The sequence below is a fragment of the Anomaloglossus baeobatrachus genome, chromosome 4 (assembly GCF_048569485.1).
Source record: "Anomaloglossus baeobatrachus isolate aAnoBae1 chromosome 4, aAnoBae1.hap1, whole genome shotgun sequence".
Classification (NCBI taxonomy): domain Eukaryota; kingdom Metazoa; phylum Chordata; class Amphibia; order Anura; family Aromobatidae; genus Anomaloglossus; species Anomaloglossus baeobatrachus.
In genome coordinates, this window is record NC_134356.1 from 626,713,508 (window position 1) to 626,732,562 (window position 19,055).

General features: G+C 47.5%; 1 protein-coding gene across 1 annotated transcript in view; it reads left to right on the plus strand.

Annotated features, from left to right (window-relative positions):
* The window catches only part of LOC142302707 (uncharacterized), a 65,229-nt gene extending 52,502 nt beyond the window's left edge, over positions 1-12,727 (plus strand). Inside the window, exons 11-12 of the mRNA XM_075343824.1 lie at positions 9,493-9,596; positions 12,103-12,727. Of these exons, the coding sequence (XP_075199939.1) occupies positions 9,493-9,596; positions 12,103-12,238 (240 nt within the window). The 3' untranslated portion in view covers positions 12,239-12,727. The remainder of the gene's footprint in view (positions 1-9,492; positions 9,597-12,102) is intronic.
* Positions 12,728-19,055: the final 6,328 nt, after the last annotated feature.

Here is a 19,055-nt window from a genome sequence, read left to right on the forward strand (position 1 = left end):
ATACTACATCACTACACCCCTACATACACCTGTAATATACTACATCACTACACCCCATATACTACACCTGCAATATACTACACCTCCATATAGCACACCTGCAATATACTACACCTCAATATAGCACACCTGTAATATACTACACCTCCATATAGCACACCTGTAATATACTACATCACTACACCCCTATATAGCACACCTGTAATATACTACACCTCCATATAGCACACCTGTAATATACTACACCTCCATAGAGCACACCTGTAATATACTACACCTCCATAGAGCACACCTGTAATATACACCTCCATATAGCACACCAGTAATATACGCCTCCATATAGCACACCTGTAATATACTACACCTCCATATAGCACACCTGTAATATACTACACCTCCATATAGCACACCTGTAATATACTACACCTCCATAGAGCACACCTGTAATATACTACACCTCCATAGAGCACACCTGTAATATACACCTCCATATAGCACACCAGTAATATACGCCTCCATATAGCACACCTGTAATATACTACACCTCCATATAGCACACTTGTAATATACTACACCTCCATATAGCACACCTGTAATATACTACACCTCCATATATCACACCTGTAATATACTACACCTCCATATAGCACACCTGTAATATACTACACCTCCATAGAGCACACCTGTAATATACACCTCCATATAGCACACCTGTAATATACGCCTCCATATAGCACACCTGTAATATACTACACCTCCATATAGCACACCTGTAATATACTACATCACTATACCCCCATATACTACACCACTATATACACCTCCATATAGCACACCTGTAATATACTACACCTGCACCCCCATATCACACACACTACACCCCATACAGCCTGCACCCCCATATCACACACACTACACCCCATACAGCCTGCACCCCCATATCACACACACTACACCCCCATATGTCACACACCCTGCCCACATATCTCACCCTGCCTGTACCCCAACTTACCCCTCTCAAACACTCTGCACCCCTTCACATCCTTCTGTCAGTCTGCAGCCCTCATATGCCACTCACCCTGCAACTCCATCTTCCCTCATATGCACTCACCCTGCAGCCCCCCTCCCCCTCATGTCCCCTCTTTTCTTATTACCAGTCATCATGTGTCCACATCTCCTTCAGGATTCATTTCTCTTGCTTTCTGCCCGGCATCCTGTGTCTCCTCCCACACAGTCACATGGGCGTGACATCATCGCAGGTCCTGGAAGATGAATTATTCCGTCTGCTCTGCTGTGCTGCTCCTTCTCCTGCACTGACTGTGCGGACCTGCACAGGATCTCTCCCTGCTCGGCACGCTGCAGCCCGGCTCCACTGCACCGGCTGAAGACGGGCGGGCCGGTCACAGAGAGCAGGCGGGCCGGATGTGGCCCGCGGGCCGCCCCTTGCCCAGGTCTGCTTTAAAGGGAACCTATCAGGTGCAATCTGCACTCAGAGCCAGGAGCAGTTCTGGGTGTATATTGCTATTCCCTCCCTAACTGTCCCTGTATACACTAGCATAGATAAAGGCATCTATAGAAAAAGTATTTTTAAAGAGCTTATATCTTATGCTAATTAGCGCAGGGACTAGTCCCAAGGGCGTTACTTCACTTGGCTAGTCGGCTCACATAGCGTGTTAGTACTCACACAGGGGCGTAATAACATGCTAACATGCTATGCGAGCCGACTAGCCAAGTGAAGTAACACCCTTGTGACTAGTCCCCGCGCTCATTAGCATAAGATATAAGATCTTTAAAAATATTTGTTCTTGATCTCTTTATCTATGCTGGTGTATACAGGGACGGTTAGGCAGGGATTAGCAATATGTACCCAGAACTGCTCCTGGCTCTGAGTGCATATTGCACCTGACAGGTTCACTTTAAAGGGAACCTGTCACCAGATTTGGGGCCTATAAGCTGCGGCCACCACCAGTGGGATCTTATATACACATTCTAACATGCTGCATACCTCCCAACCGTCCCGGATACAGCGGGACTTTCACGCTTTACGTTGTTTGTCCCGTTGCCACGGGCGGGACGGCCGGCTCCCGGGCTCCGCCCACCCACTCTCTCTCCGCCTCCCTGCTTTTCCCTCCTACCATCCTAGTAGACGTGGCATAGAGAGGAGCGCTGCCTGTGCTGCTGCTGGTACAGTAAACGAATCTCCCCAGCGCTAATTTTCCTCCCTCCCCCCTCACCCCCGGCCGGAGCCTGTCTGTGCGGTCGGCCCGCCACCTGTCTGTGCGGGCACCCCCCTGCCGCCTGTCTGTGCGGGCGCCCCCCTGCCGCCTGTCTGTGCGGGCGCCCCCCTGCCGCCTGTCTGTGCGGGCGCCCCCGCCGCCTGTGTGTGCGGGCGCCCCCCGCCGCCTGTCTGCGGGCGCCCCCTGCCGCCTGTCTGTGCGGGCGCCCCCCTGCCGCCTGTCTGTGCGGGCGCCGCCCGCCGCCTGTCTGTGCGGGTGGCCGGCCGCCTGTCTGTGAAGGCGACCGGCTGCCTCTCTGTTCAGGCCGCCTCTTTGTGCGGTCGGCCCGTGCCTCTCTGTGCGGCGGCCCGCCACCTGTCTGTGCAGGCGCCCCCCGCTGCCTGTCTGTGCTGGAGGCCCGCCGGCTGCCTGCGTGTCCGTGCTGGAGGCCCGCCGGCTGCCTGCGTGTCCGTGCTGGAGGCCCGCCGGCTGCCTGCGTGTCCGTGCTGGAGGCCCGCCGGCTGCCTGCGTGTCCGTGCTGGAGGCCCGCCGGCTGCCTGCGTGTCCGTGCTGGAGGCCCGCCGGCTGCCTGCGTGTCCGTGCTGGAGGCCCGCCGGCTGCCTGCGTGTCCGTGCTGGAGGCCCGCCGGCTGCCTGCGTGTCCGTGCTGGAGGCCCGCCGGCTGCCTGCGTGTCCGTGCTGGAGGCCCGCCGGCTGCCTGCGTGTCCGTGCTGGAGGCCCGCCGGCTGCCTGCGTGTCCGTGCTGGAGGCCCGCCGGCTGCCTGCGTGTCCATGCTGAATGGGTGTGGATGGGGAGTGGATATGGGCATGACTGTGAAATGGGTGTGGTTAGGGGGCGTGGCCTAAAAATTTGCCGCGGCGCGATACGCGCGCCGCAAACTTTGTCCCTCTTTTCCTTCTTTAAAAGTTGGGAGGTATGAATTAATGCCGAATTTATGCACTATATGTGGCATTTATGACTTTACGAAGATTTTCTGGTGCTGTATAAGGCCTCTATAACACTATGGGGCATTTATGTCACTATTGGGCATCTACAGTTAGGTCCAGAAATATTTGGACAGTGACACAAGTTTTGTTATTTTAGCTGTTTACAAAAACATGTTCAGAAATACAATTATATATATAATATGGGCTGAAAGTGCACACTCCCAGCTGCAATATGAGAGTTTGCACATCCAAATCGGAGAAAGGGTTTAGGAATAATAGCTCTGTAATGCATAGCCTCCTCTTTTTCAAGGGACCAAAAGTAATTGGACAAGGGACTCTAAGGGCTGCAATTAACTCTGAAGGCGTCTCCCTCGTTAACCTGTAATCAATGAAGTACTTAAAAGGTCTGGGGTTGATTACAGGTGTGTGGTTTTGCATTTGGAAGCTGTTGCTGTGACCAGACAACATGCGGTCTAAGGAACTCTCAATTGAGGTGAAGCAGAACATCCTGAGGCTGAAAAAAAAGAAAAAATCCATCAGAGAGATAGCAGACATGCTTGGAGTAGCAAAATCAACAGTCGGGTACATTCTGAGAAAAAAGGAATTGACTCGTGAGCTTGGGAACTCAAAAAGGCCTGGGCGTCCACGGATGACAACAGTGGTGGATGATCGCCGCATACTTTCTTTGGTGAAGAAGAACCCGTTCACAACATCAACTGAAGTCCAGAACACTCTCAGTGAAGTAGGTGTATCTGTCTCTAAGTCAACAGTAAAGAGAAGACTCCATGAAAGTAAATACAAAGGGTTCACATCTAGATGCAAACCATTCATCAATTCCAAAAATAGACAGGCCAGAGTTAAATTTGCTGAAAAACACCTCATGAAGCCAGCTCAGTTCTGGAAAAGTATTCTATGGACAGATGAGACAAAGATCAACCTGTACCAGAATGATGGGAAGAAAAAAGTTTGGAGAAGAAAGGGAACGGCACATGATCCAAGGCACACCACATCCTCTGTAAAACATGGTGGAGGCAACGTGATGGCATGGGCATGCATGGCTTTCAATGGCACTGGGTCACTTGTGTTTATTGATGACATAACAGCAGACAAGAGTAGCCGGATTAATTCTGAAGTGTACCGGGATATACTTTCAGCCCAGATTCAGCCAAATGCCGCAAAGTTGATCGGACGGCGCTTCATAGTACAGATGGACAATGACCCCAAGCATACAGCCAAAGCTACCCAGGCGTTCATGAGTGCAAGAAAGTGGAACATTCTGCAATGGCCAAGTCAATCACCAGATCTTAACCCAATTGAGCATGCATTTCACTTGCTCAAATCCAGACTTAAGACGGAAAGACCCACAAACAAGCAAGACCTGAAGGCTGCGGCTGTAAAAGCCTGGCAAAGCATTAAGAAGGAGGAAACCCAGCGTTTGGTGATGTCCATGGGTTCCAGACTTAAGGCAGTGATTGCCTCCAAAGGATTCGCAACAAAATATTAAAAATAAAAATTTTTTTTTTGGGTTTGGTTTATTTATCCAATTACTTTTGACCTCCTAAAATGTAGAGCGTTTGTAAAGAAATGTGACAATTCCTACAATTTCTATCAGATATTTTTATTCAAACCTTCAAATTAAACGTTACAATCTGCACTTGAATTCTGTTGTAGAGATTTCATTTCAAATCCAATGTGGTGGCATGCAGAGCCCAACTCGCGAAAATTGTGTCACTGTCCAAAGATTTCTGGACCTAACTGTATGTTATTATGGGGCTTTTCTGCCACTGTATGGGAGCATTTTTTGACACTATGGGAATTCTCTGGTGCTGTGAGGCCTCTATAACACTATTGAGCATCTCTGCCACTGGATGGAAACATCTATGACACTATGGGGCTTTGCTGGTGCTGTAGGGGCCTCTATGACACCATGGGGTATCTGTCTCTAGGCAATATTGGGGTATTTATCCACTATGAGGCTTCTCTGGTGCTGTATGGGCCTCTATGACACCTTGGGGTATCTGTCGCTGGGGATTATTGGGGTATTTATGACATTATGGGGCTTCTCTAGGGCTGTATGGGCCTCTATGACACTATTGGGTATCTGTTGCAGGGGATTATTGGGGTATTTATATACTATGGGGCTTCTCTGGTGCTGTATGGGTCACTATGACACCATGAGGTATCTGTTGCTGGGGATTATTGGGGTATTTATGACACTATGGGGCTTCTCTAGGGCTGTATAGGCCTCTATGACACCATGGGGTATTTGTCGCTAGGGATTATTGGGGTATTTACACACCATGAGGCTTCTCTGGAGCTCTGTGGGCCTTTATGACAGTATGGGGTATCTGTTTTTGGGGATTATTCGGGTATTTATACACTATGGGCTTCTCTATGGCTGTATGGACCTCTATGACACAATGGTGTATCTGTCTCTGGGGATTATAAGGGTATTTATGACACTATGGAGCTTCTTTGGTGCCGTATGGGCCTCTATGACGCCATGAGGTATCTGTCTCTGAGGATTATTGGGGTATTTATCTACTATGAGGCTTCTCTGGTGCTGTATGGGTCACTATGACACCTTGGGGTATCTGTTGCTGGGGATTATTGGGGTATTTATGGCACTATGGGGCTTCTCTAGGGCTGTATGGGCCTCTATGACACCATGGGGTATTTGTTATTGGGGATTATTGGGGTATTTATGACATTATGGGGCTTCTCTATGGCTGTATGGGCCTCTATGACACTATTGGGTATCTGTTGCAGGGGATTATTGGGGTATTTATATACTATGGGGCTTCTCTGGTGCTGTATGGGTCACTATGACACCATGAGGTATCTGTTGCTGGGGATTATTGGGGTATTTATGACACTATGGGGCTTCTCTAGGGCTGTATAGGCCTCTATGACACCATGGGGTATCTGTCGCTGGGGATTATTGGGGTATTTGTGGCACTATAGGGCTTCTCTATGGCTGTATGGGCCTCTATGACACCATTGGGTATCTGTTGCAGGGGATTATTGGAGTATTTGTGGTGCCCTGGACAAGCCAGGGGCCACAGAGAACAACACCCACACACCCCACACTCCCGGTCAGGCACACCGAAGTCAGACAAAACCCTTGTTGCCTTCCTCCAGGGGCTGATGATCACACCAGGGGGCTGGGCCAGGCGGTTGGCCCCGCCAACCGAGGAGTTCACAGTCCTGGAGGCGGGAAAACCAGGCAGATTAGATTTTGAGTGGAAAGTGAGAGGAAGGAAAAAGTGGCAGTTAAGCAGCCTGAAGTTGGTCCGGGTGTGTGGCCCGGACGGATCAGCAAGGTTGGTAGACGGTGGTGACCGTCTTCAGGAGTGGCCTATCGGAGTCTATCGTAAGGACCGTGGACGGGCGGTGGCCCGGCGGTACCGGACCGGTACACAAAGAGAAGTCAGCACCATCTGGCAGGGGCTTGCGGACCCCGGCAAGGCTAGGAGTCGCCGTGAATTTGCCAAATTCGTTAGTGAAGGGAACCTCCTGAGTTTCCCAGCAGCCAAGTCCCGACAGAAGGCAACAGTCCAACCAAGCGAGGGAGACACCGCCACCGCCAAGGCAACCATTTCCCAGGGCCAGAGCCTGCGGGCAAAAGGGGCTCCTCCGGCCCATATCCAAGCTGGGGAGCGGGTTATCGGTGGGAACCCATTGGAACCGTTTACCGTACATAGGTGCAGGGAAAGGCAGTTATCACCAACCTGCCGGGAGAAACAACACCGCAGCCGTCTGTGGGACCCGTCCATCCAGCCGTGTGTTTTACCGAGAACTGTGTCCTCATCATTGGCTGAGTGAGTACCACCGTGCCGTGCGGCACAGCGCTGCCCCCGCGACCCTGCACCTCACCAGGCCCTGTAACCCGCCTGCCATCCATCCCTACCCCATCACCAGGCCCCGGGACAACCAACCCCCTACCCACGGAGGGGAGAACTAACAACAAAGCTGCTCCCTGTCACCGCTCCCGGGATCCCCGTCCAGAGCAGCGGTGGTGTCACCAATATCACCACAACCGTGGGTGGTGTCACGGACAATAACTAAATCCCCCACAATCAATCCTAACCCTTTTCACTCATGGGCGAGGAGCGCCGCTCGAGTCCCCGGGATCCGGCCCACCGCTCGCTCGCTCCAGCACCAGCAGCCGGACCCGAGCAGTGGGAGAGCGCAGCGTCCCCTTCTCCGCCCGCGACATATTTATACACTATGGGGCTTCTCTGGTGCTGTATGGGTCACTATGACACCATGATGTATCTGTTGCTGGGGATTATTGGGGTATTTATGACACTATGGGGCTTCTCTAGGGCTGTATGGGCCTCTATGACACCATGGGGTATCTGTCGCTATGGATTATTGGGGTATTTACACACCATGGGGCTTCTCTGGAGCTCTGTGGGCCTTTATGACAGTATGGGGTATCTGTCTTTGGGGATTATTGGGGTATTTATACACTGTGGGCTTCTCTATGGCTGTATGGACCTCTATGACACAATGGTGTATCTGTCTCTGGGGATTATAAGGGTATTTGTGGCGCCCCTGAGGCTTCCGTCGCCACAGGTCATTGCACCCCACCAGCGGTGTGATGCCCCATTCTGGGAGAGGAAGAGAGTGAACTCCAGTCCCCTGGTAAATCCACACTACACCCATTGTTAGGTACATACTGGGACCAGGGAAAGTGGCAGGCAACCCTCCCATGCTGCATGCTGAGAGGGGCTGTAAGACCCATCCCTGCTCCCATAGGGAGGTAGCTTAGCAACTGGGGAGGTGGGAGGAGCCACCAGAGAGCAGATAGAGAAAGGAAGGTCAAGTTAGTTTCAGTCTACCTCAGGGAGAGCAAGGGTGAAGAGCCAGCATGTAGTTGGAGAACAAGAACGAGAGAAAGGAGGGAGGAGGAGGCCTGCTGGAGGCAGGCAAGGAAGAGAAAGAAAAGAAAGAAAGAAGGAAAGAAAGCTCCAAGTCAGCCAGGAGCAGAGGAACTGAAAGAGACGCTTCCTGGTGAAGATCCTGGGACCCAGAGGTCCAGGTGACACCACGTAGGAACAGCAGGAGTCGCAGGGCCGCGGGTAGTCCTGGAGGTACCACGAGCAGTCCTTGATAGGTACCGAAGCGAGGGCCTAGAGGCGCCACGGGTAGTTGCAGGCTGCGGTGGCCTGTTCCACATTGACATCGGTGGAGTGATTAAGCTGCGACAGGGGACGGTCCCTAGAGACTGGAGGAGTGCAAAGACAATCTCCAAACAGTAAAAACCGAGGCCCAGGGAACGTTGTAAGCTCCCAGGGCCAGAACCCATAGCAGACTTCCAGAAAAGGGGTAATCAGCCGACAGGTGACCCCCCAGCCTGGAGGCTGTAGTGGAGGCCAAGCCAGGTCTATCCTAACAAAGGCAAGGCTAAGGAAGACAGCAGAAGAAAGAGACACTAAGAGAAGGGCACCGGCTTTTACTCTCTGAATCACCCAGAAACGGCGGAGGTCCCTGACAGTGGTCCCAGCAGTCTGAGGATCCCTACAGCTGTGACAAGAACTGTGAGTAAAGAACTTGAACTGCGCCCTTGAAGTGGTCTCTGTTATTTCCGCTGCATAGACATTTACAAGCACCAACTGTGCCCCGGGCATTGCTCCACCTGTGGGGAGCAGTACTATCATTGCTGCCATAACATCAGCCCGGAGGCCTCACACAGCAGCGGCGGCTTATTAGCCGCATACCACAGGTGGCGTCACGAACACAACCCTTAACAAGCAAGCCACATATTCTACTGACACCCACCAGGGCCACGGAGCCGGGCCCAGCCACCACTGACTACCACCGGACTAGTCCGGCCCGGCACCGGGTGTCCCATAGCCCTGGGGTGGGCGAGTCATATTTATGACACTATGGAGCTTCTTTGGTGCCGTATAGGCCTCTATGACACCATGGGGTATCTGTCTCTAGGGATTATTGGGGTATTTATACACTGGGGCTTCTCTGGTGCTGTATGAGGCATTTATGCCACTTATAGTATCACAAGGAACATCACAGATTTTGGGAGGGTAATACTATTATGTTGTGTGGGTCTTAACCTGTACTTATCCATATCAGATAGACTGCAGTTTTTGCTTTGATTAATGCAATACTACTGCACTTTTCCAGCATTTTTTTAGAACATTATGGCAATGAAATGAGACACAACAATAACGTAAAGTGTCACTGTACCTTTAAATCATTGACAGATAATATTTTATTACTACTCATCAAAAATTATTTGTCAAAATTGTCGACAATTAGTAAAGAATTTTTTTGTTTCTAAGATTCATCACCTTTTTCCCTAGGATGCAGTGCGTCAATTAACTGGCAATAAGAGATTTTGGATCGGGCTCAAGAGGGGCAATTTAAACACTTGGCTTTGGGTTGATGGAACAATCGCCGTGTACACGTGAGTGATGAGTGCACATGCTCCATATACAGATATATTTACAGGGTTTTTTTAGATTTTGCGCTTTTTCCTTCTTCAGGAGACAACAATTAAAGGGGTATTCGTATCCTAATATGTTGTAGGTGTAATGTTAAGAATATTCGCAAATACCTCCAATTAGAAATGTAATATAGTTCTCCTGATTCACTTTGTCACTTACCTCATGTTCAGGGCATTGCAGGACCTTAGGTATCCATGGTTACGTCCACTAACAGCTAACTAACTAATTAACTGTGACTATATGAGTGGTAGTAACCATGGATACCTAAGGTCCTGCAATGCCTTGAACATGAGGTAAGCAACAGAGTGAATCAAAAGAACTATACTACATTTCCAATTGGAGGTATTTGCTAAAATTCTTATTATTATCCTACTACATAGGATCTTGGAGATGGGAATACCCCTTTAAGGCAATACCCCAATTCAACAATTTCTTTTAATATATTATTGTGGTTTTTGTTTTTTAAATCCTAACGTCAATCATTTTTTTTTTCAGAATTTTCTGAGACCTGTAATTTTAGTAACCTCCTCACTTTTTCTGTCCCCTTATTCATTGCCTCCACAGTTAGGCTATGTGCCCACGTCGCGTTCTGTCCCTGCAGACATTTCTGCAGCGATTTGAACAGCACACGCGCGCTTCAAATCGCTGCAGAAACAGTCCGTAATGAAAAGTTGATTTCATGTGCTCTGGATGCAGCCCCTCCCATAGACAGAGCGGGGGCTGCATGCAAAGCGCACGAAAGAAGTGACATGTCACTTCTTAGAATGCAGCGCTTCGGCAGCAGCTGAAGCGCTGCGTTCTAATACGCCACGTGGGCATGGATTAGGCACAATCTTCATAGATTGTGCTGGGGACGCAGGACGCATGCAGTTACGCTGCGGTGCAGATCGCAGCGTAACTGCATGAAAATACGCTATGTGGGCACATAGCCTTACTGTGTCAGATACCGTTGCGTCTTTCCTTGAAATGAGTTGTCATCAGAGGACGATGATAAAAGCAGTGTAAGTGACATCAGCGTCACTCCCTGATGATGATTCATTTTAGGGAGGTGATAGAAGCTGTGGGGTGGTGCTTCGACACTCACCGTGCTTAGCATCGTCATCCCTGATGACACCTCGTTACAGGGAAAGATGCAGTGGTATCAGAAGTATTAAGGCCCTGTCACACACATAGATACATCTGCGGCAGATCTGTGGTTGCATTGAAATTGTGGACAATCAGTGCCAGGTTTGTGGCTGTGTACAAATGGAACAATATGTCCATGATTTCACTGCAACCACAGATCTGCCAAAGATTTATCTCTGTGTGTGACGGGGCCTTAATTGTGACACCAGCGACTGAAGATGCTGGCGGCCGGGAACAGAAGAAGAGAGGGGGCAGCCACTGAAGATGTGGTCACTAATATCCACTACTGAACCAGGACATCATTAAGGAATGGTGGTGACAGAAGCTGTGGTAAGAGACCACAGCGCCGCCCACTGATGACATCCTTTTTCAGAAAGGGTGATAGAAGCTGTGAAATAGTGACTGCAGTTTCAGCCCCTATACTATTGGGTTTTGAAAAAAATCTAAACAACTTTTGTTTTCATGATTTTCTGAGACCTGCAAATCAGTGACTGCCTCACTTGTTGTGTCCCCTCATTTTTTGCCTCCACAGTTCTTGCATCAGGCATCGCCTCCTCTTTCCCTGAAATGAGTTGTCATCAGGGGACAGTGATGTAAGCAATGTAAGTGATACCTGCACCACCCCCTGATGATGATTCGTTTTAGGGTGGTGATAGAAGCTATGGGGCGGTGCTTCTGTTACTCACCCTGCTTAGTATCACCATCCCTGATGACACCTCGTTACAGGGAAAAAAGTAGTGCCCACTGATGATGTGCTTTTTCCCTGTGGTGGCTCTTGAAGCACTGACTCCAGCAGCAGTCCACTCCCTGTGAATCTCCCCCACATTTTTGAATGACCTTTATTTAATAATTCTATTAAGGTTGCGATTATCCTGGTTGCTTGTGCACCTTTATCTACCACACTTTTTCCTTCTACTCAACTTTCCATTAATATGCTTGGATACATCACTCAGTGAACAGCCAGCTTCTTTAGTAATGATCATTTGTGGCTTACCCTGCTTGTGGAGTGTGTTAATGACTGTCTTCTGGAAATCTGTCAAGTTAACAGTCTTCCCCATGATTGTGTAGCCTACTGTACCATGCTAAGGTACCATTTTTAACACTTAGGAAGCCTTTGCAGGTGTTTTGTGGTAATTATTCTAATTTTCTGAGATAATGACTTTTAGGTTTTCATTGGCTATAACCATAATCATCAACATTAACATAAATAAATCCCTTTTTGTATTTAATTACTGAAATAAATTAACTTTTTGATGATATCCTAATTTATTGAGATGCACTTGTACTGTGGTATATTCCACATGTCCTCTTTACCAGGCTTTGTCATATTTTTCTTTACAGTAACTGGAATAGTGGTGAACCCAATAATTTCGCACAACGTGAACACTGCACTGAGATGATAACGGGAATATGGAACGACTTGGATTGCGACAAAACAATAGACTACATCTGCCAAAAACCGGCTACTTGTCTCTGATGAATGCAAATCTACATCTTAGGCCAAGTTCACTTGTCCAGTAATCATCCGTTAGAATGGATATGTTGGTGAAAAGTTGTGCAAACCCACATTTTTTTTTGCCCATTTTGAAAAAATTGATTTTTGCATGATGTTTTTTTTAACACGGGAGTCTATGGAATACGGATCCGTTACCGGATTGCTATTTATCGTCTATTTGAAACCGATCCAGTAAGCAAAAAAGTGATCCTTTACAAATGAAACAAAAATGGATGGTTGAAAAGCAATTGGTTAACTGGTCATGTGAACCTTACACTGGTGTTCGGCAATTTCTAAGCTTTAAATGACAGTACTACTATATTCAACCGTATCTGTATTCTAAATACACACATAGAATTGAAAGCGTGACATGCCACCGACTTTACAGGACAGTGGGAAAGTCCTGCAAGCCCAAAAAATGTCCCATTGGATTCAAGTGGGTGGTAGTAGATGGGTGGGAGTAATTTCAAAAATTCTGGTACTGTATATAGAAAGCAGTGATGTTCATGAAGCCCCATAGACGAAAATGTTCCCCCTTGACATTGCCATATTGTTTTTGTCACAATGAATCTGGGAACCGGGGCTCCTAAGCTGTCCCTCAAGCTATGGGGCCCTATGCTATCCCTATTGTCAAGGATACTCCTAATGGTGGGGATGCGGGAGTCTCCTTCCTGGCCCTGCTACTTACCAGTCCTGATCTGTTTCCCCTTCCCCGAGTGAGGGACGGGAAATGAGTGTAATGAAAAGTTGCAGAAATAGACAGACAAGGGAAAAAAGAAAACTCTGTCACACAGTACCCATACACATTGGTAAAGACAATAAGAGATTCAGGAGGAAACTAAAGGAGGAAGGAAACTACAAAACAACAGGGGTACACTCCACAACCGCTACAAGCAAAGAGCACAACTTTCACCAAAGATTCTGGGACATCACACCACACAGACAAACGCAGAAACTATAGCTAGCATGGGTGGAAGGTTTAATCCAGCTTAAATAGGATGGGAGCAGATGTGATAGGCTTTCCCATCACATGTGACCAAAGGAACCTAACAAGCAGACCAGCAGAGATTAACTCCTGCTAGCCTGCCTATGAATCAGCACACAGCAATTTGATGACCCGTATCTACCTGTGTTGATCCTAGACACCAGAGAAACCATCAGGTGGAGACAGTGTAAAGAATCTGCAATGTGAACAAAGCCCATCGCTGCCATGACAGTCTGAAAACTTTGTGCAAAATTCCATGTGACAGTTTTCTACACAATACTGGCATTTTATGTACAAATAAAACCGCCATTAAGTATGTTAAGTATATTGGTAGAAAATGTTCCATGGTAAAGGCGCTAACAGCAAAGCCCCTGTTGGCCTAGAGCAGTATAAAAGATAATGGCACAGGAGTTAATGGTCCAAGGCTGTGAATTACATTACACATCGTCTCCTCTCTGGTTGTTCCTGGAAGTCCACTCTTTTGGTGCCCATAAAGACTTTTGAGTCCTGAGCAATGGGTTAGTTTTACTACCAGTGTCCCTGCGAAACACCAATACATTGCAGTGCTGTGGTAGAAATCAGTGGTGAATTATCAGAATCTCTGTATTACAATGACAAGCAAATGGGTAACAATGTTTTGAACTTTTCGCTTTCAGGCTCCATATCTCACCATTCACTACAGCTTTGAGCATGAGATTACCTTCATTTTATAGACATTCATGTTGGCTATGTCATATGTAAATATGACTTGCAACTATTTAGCATAAAGGCCGCTTTACACGTATCGACTTATCGTGCGTTCGCATGTGCGATCGCACCCGCCCCCATTGTTTGTGCGTTATGAGGCGGGCTTTACACGAGTCGACCGATCGTGCAATTTCACCATCGATCGTACCCGACCCCATCGTTTGTGCGTCACAGGCAAATCGCTGCCCGTGTCGCACAAAGTCGTAAACCCCCGTCACACGTACTTACTTTCCAAACGACCTCGCTGTGGGCGGCGAACATCCTCTTCCTGAAGGGGGAGGGACGTTCGGTGTCACAGCGATGTCACACAGCGGCCGGCCAATAGAAGCGGAGGGGCGGAGATGAGCGGGACATAAACATCCCACCCACCTCCTTCCTTTCGCATTGCCAGCGGCCGCAGGTAAGCTGCAGTTCATCGTTCCCGGGGTGTCACACGGAGCGATGTGTGCTGCCTCGGGAACGATGAACAACCGGAGCACAGAAGGACGTTCGATTTTTTTGAAAATGAGCGATGTGTCAACGAGCAACGATAAGGTGAGTATTTTTGCTCGTTCACAGTCGCACGTAGCTGTCACATGCTACGATATGTCAAAAGATGCCAGATGTGCGTCACTATCGATGTGACCCCGACGGCATATCACCCGATATATCGTAGCGTGTAAAGCGGCCTTTAGATTAGTTATGCAGAGTCTTGTCATATCACTGCAGTGTTACTGTTTTTGTTCCTAAATAGCTACATTTTTTTATTTTCATTATTTTGTTAGTATTTTGTAAATCCAACATTGGCTTTCAGCACTGCCTGATTCCTGCTGGGCATGCTCTGTATCAGATTCAAGCATTTCTAGACCAAAATCTGATCCCAGGTTTCTTCTACACGTTCCCAATGTTGGTGTATACTAATTGGCTCACTTGGGGATGTATACAGCTTATTCTTTAACTCTACCCACAAGTGATTGATTAGGTTGAGGTCTGGGGACTGTTGGGGCCAATCCAGCACCTCTACTTCATTGTCATTCAACCATTTCTTCTTCAGTCTCTATATATTCTTCGGGTCGTTGTCCTGCTGGAACACTTTGTCGTCCTTTTCATACCCATAGGGCTCGAGTGTACAAAGTAACTCGCCTTGTAGGATACTCACATCTAGCTCAGCATGGAGACCACCATTGATCCAGGTGAAGTATCCAATGCCTTTGGCTGTGAAATACCCCCATATCATCAGGCTTCCTCCACCGAATTTGACAGTTACTTCTATTTCTCTATCCATTAGCCTCTTTCCCTTGTTTCTTTTAGACACATTTGCACTCATCAGAGCCTGGTCTATTAACTTTTGTCTCATTGCTCCAAATCACCGATTTCCAATCTTCTACTGCACACTTTCTACAGTTCTTTGCAAACTTGAGCCAACACTTCTTATGATAATATATTGAGGCTTCTTCACCTTTTTTCAAGCCACTATTCCAGACTATTGTATCGTGCGTTGCACGGTGCTTGCATAGACGACTGTGATCTCATTATTATGAAGCATACGAGCCGCCTCCACTGCTATGTTTATCGCCCCAGAACTGATAGACCTTGTGATGAGCCGACTTGTTGAACCGATATTTTGCCTGGACGTCCAACTCCTGGCTTTTGAATGAATGGACGGACTTGATTTAATATTCTTTCAACTCTTATGGCCTCACATGATGCAGTTTGGCAATTTTCTTACTTGGGATTTAACCTAATAACACACTGAGCTATTAGGGAATGTGAGGACAGGTTGTAATTTGTAGTATACAGGAAGAAAATGTTTGTTTCAAACACTAAGAACAAAACAGTAACAATTCGGTGACAAGAGAAGAATCTGCAGAACTAATCATATGCTGAATAGTTGCAAGTTAAATTTATGTATGAGATAGGCAAAATGATTGTCTATAAAATGAAGGTAGTCTCACATTCAACGCTGTAGTGGATAGTGAGATATGGAGCCTGAAAGTCAAAGATTCAAAACATTGTTACTCTTTTGCTTGTCACTATATATTAAATTACAATCCCAGCAAGTAAACATTTCTGCTTTTTGTAGTATAACTTATTCTAGCGATATACTTTTTTTCATAATCTGCTCAACAACAACTGTAAGGAACATCTTGTATAAACTGTACATTCAAGATGATACATAAATCACTTTTCTTGTAACAGCTGTGCTTCATGTGTAAGAGGATAGACTGTGGTGGTCGTGTTTCTACCTTGAAGACACCAATCGAGCCAATGTCTTGTAGTGTGAACATTTTTTGCGTCTTTTGTATATAATATGTAATGTGTCATGTGAATTGTGATGTGATATGTAGTATGTAATATAAGGTATAGTACGGTATAAAGCAAAAAATATGGTGTAGGATACAATAAGGTATTGTAATGTATAAGAGGTAGCAGGGTTGATAATGTCATGTATAAAGTGTAGTGATATAAGGTGTAAATCAATGTAAGGTATAATAAGTGTTATAGGTAATGTAGGAAGTGATAATGCAGAGTATTATAATATGTGTATAGAAATGTATAATGTAGGTAAAAGGTTGGGATCTGCCCAGTAAAAGACTACAGGGACAGACATAGTTAACGTTGGGACTAGCATAAAGGAGAGGGGTCACTTAAAGGAAAGGTGACGGTTCCTGCCGGATGGCATAGGTGAGAGTAGTAGTTGAGCAGTGAACTAGTGTGAAGTAACATCAGGACAATAGTCTACTGGCTCTTAAGGCCGCGTGCATTGGGTGACTTGTGGCAGAGGAGAGCGAAACTAGACCGGAGATAGCGCGAACCCTAATAGTGGGTTGTGAAAGGATAAGAATATCAAGAGGGATAAAGATATAACCTCGAACGGAGGGACCCCAATTAATTGGAGCCAGAGTGCAGTCAGAGTCAGGCCCTTTCAACCGTAACAGAATTGGGTGAACTTTACCGGCATGTGAGCGTTGCCCCCAACTTGAGCGGAGTCTCAATAGATGACCAGGAGCACAAGGCCTTACTCTGGGGATAACTGAACCCCAGAATGGACGTGTAGCTGTTGTAGGGAAGGGGAACGTCACTACTGTACTGGTGTGTTGGACTGGGATTATTGGGACTAGGAATAGTGGAGTCAACTTGGAAGTTGGACACGTATCTGATAGTGTATGCTGAAACTGAAATGTACAGAAGTGTTATTTTCTACACAACGTTGTATGTGAAGAAGTATTGATCCTGTCTAGTAAAGAACTATTGTGGAAAAAGAACTGTTTGTCTCTCAGACTGTTTGTTGGTCCTGGTCAGCCAAGAACAGTGGTAATATGTGGCCTGTATCTTCCCATGGCCCACACTACCGAAGTCCACACACCCAGCCAGGACCATGTCTCCTATATAGAGTACCGGGGCGTCCCGAGTAAATCCTTCGCCCTCCAGCACGTCATAAAATAATAAGAATAATCTTTTAACTTCGAAAACCTAGTTCATGTTGTTTTTCTCCATAACAGTGAGCACCACATAACACTCAAATTCATCTGCTCCATCCTAGGGGTGGTGGAGAGTTTTCGGCTCCGGCTTTCATTGCCAATTTTCAAAATTGGTCACAAGAGGGCACTAGAGTCCAATACACTGTGAAGCATCAGTCCATGCATTTCATATAGCGATGTGACCCTCAATATATGCAATGTTTTGGAAAATCATTTCTAGAGTAGTGGGAAAGGACGACAGACGTCTATTAATCATATGATCTGGAGAACTATTTTTTTTTTTTAACTCTGGAATAGGTACTGTCTAACTGCACACGTCAATAACTTTAGAATAAACAGGGGTAGAAGTCCTTCATGTGCCGCCTTACACAGTGCCCAGCTGATGAGGGCGCTCTCTACTACTATAAAGAGTTATTCCAGTTTCAGACACTTATGGCTTAGACTGAAATATCCAAAACTTCCATAGTAGTGAATTACAGGACACAGTGATGGTGTTTGCATAGCTCTCGAGTTGCCAAAATAATGTAACTCATCCCCTAACCTGTCTTTTATATCCACCTACCACCCGTTATCACCCACTAAATGGAGACATGACCGCCTTGAACTTATCCAATCCCACTCTTACCAGTTACAATCCGGCTTCTGTCCCCAACACTCAAATGAAACGGCTCTAACTAAGGTCAGAAACCACCTATAATCTGCCAAACCAGTTGACAATGCCCTCTTCTCCTCCTCCTTCTCCTCATCCTTCTCCTTAAATTGTCCTCTGCCTTTTGTCAGAGATAACCACTGCCTTTTACTACAAATACCCTTGGAGCACCCCACGGGGCTGGAGGGGTTACTCGTCGCCGGGCTGGTGAAGGGTCAGGGGGATGTCACTGGTGGCCTGCCCGGTTTCGTGACCCCAAAGTGTTCAAGGAAAGGATGAGTGAGGGGAGAGGAAGGATTTCGTGACGCCACCTGTGGTACGTGGCCAGGGAATAGCCGCTGCTGCTGTCGCTGTCCTCTGGGGCAGATGGTTTGTAGCAGGAAAGATGGTACTGCTCCCCACAGGTGGAGCGGGCCCCGGGGAGGATGATGAGGGAAATGTAGTAATGTCCATTAGCGCAGAAGCGCGGGGTGGCAGCGCCGGCAATCAGAGACAGAGTCAGCCGATCCGGTTCCAGGTGTTTACTCAATGTCTTTAAATTGCACGGGAGGTACCGGTCACCGCCGTGCTGGGTCCCAGCCAATCCCTTTTAAGTTAGAGCTAGCCACCGGAATTTGAAAGTGTCCTTTCCAAGTGATGCCCCTCCAAAAGTGAGGGACACGGGCTGAGCTTTCCGCTCCAAGCCGCAGGGCCCGTGGAAGAAGAAGAGAAGAAGAGAGTGGCGCTGTTGGGTCGCCAGAACTGTAGTCCCGGCTAGACTTGACTGAAGATTGTGTAAAGGTTGCTCCTACTTCTACCCCAGGTGGAACCTGCCCCCCAGGTGGTTGTCCTAGCAACTGGGAAAGTCCCATGCCTCGTGATGGCCACCCCCTGTCTATCCTAGTCCAGCTCCCCAGGGAGAAGGGTCCTAAGCTGTATGTAAAGTGGAATGTGAAAACACCGGTGATTAATCCCCTC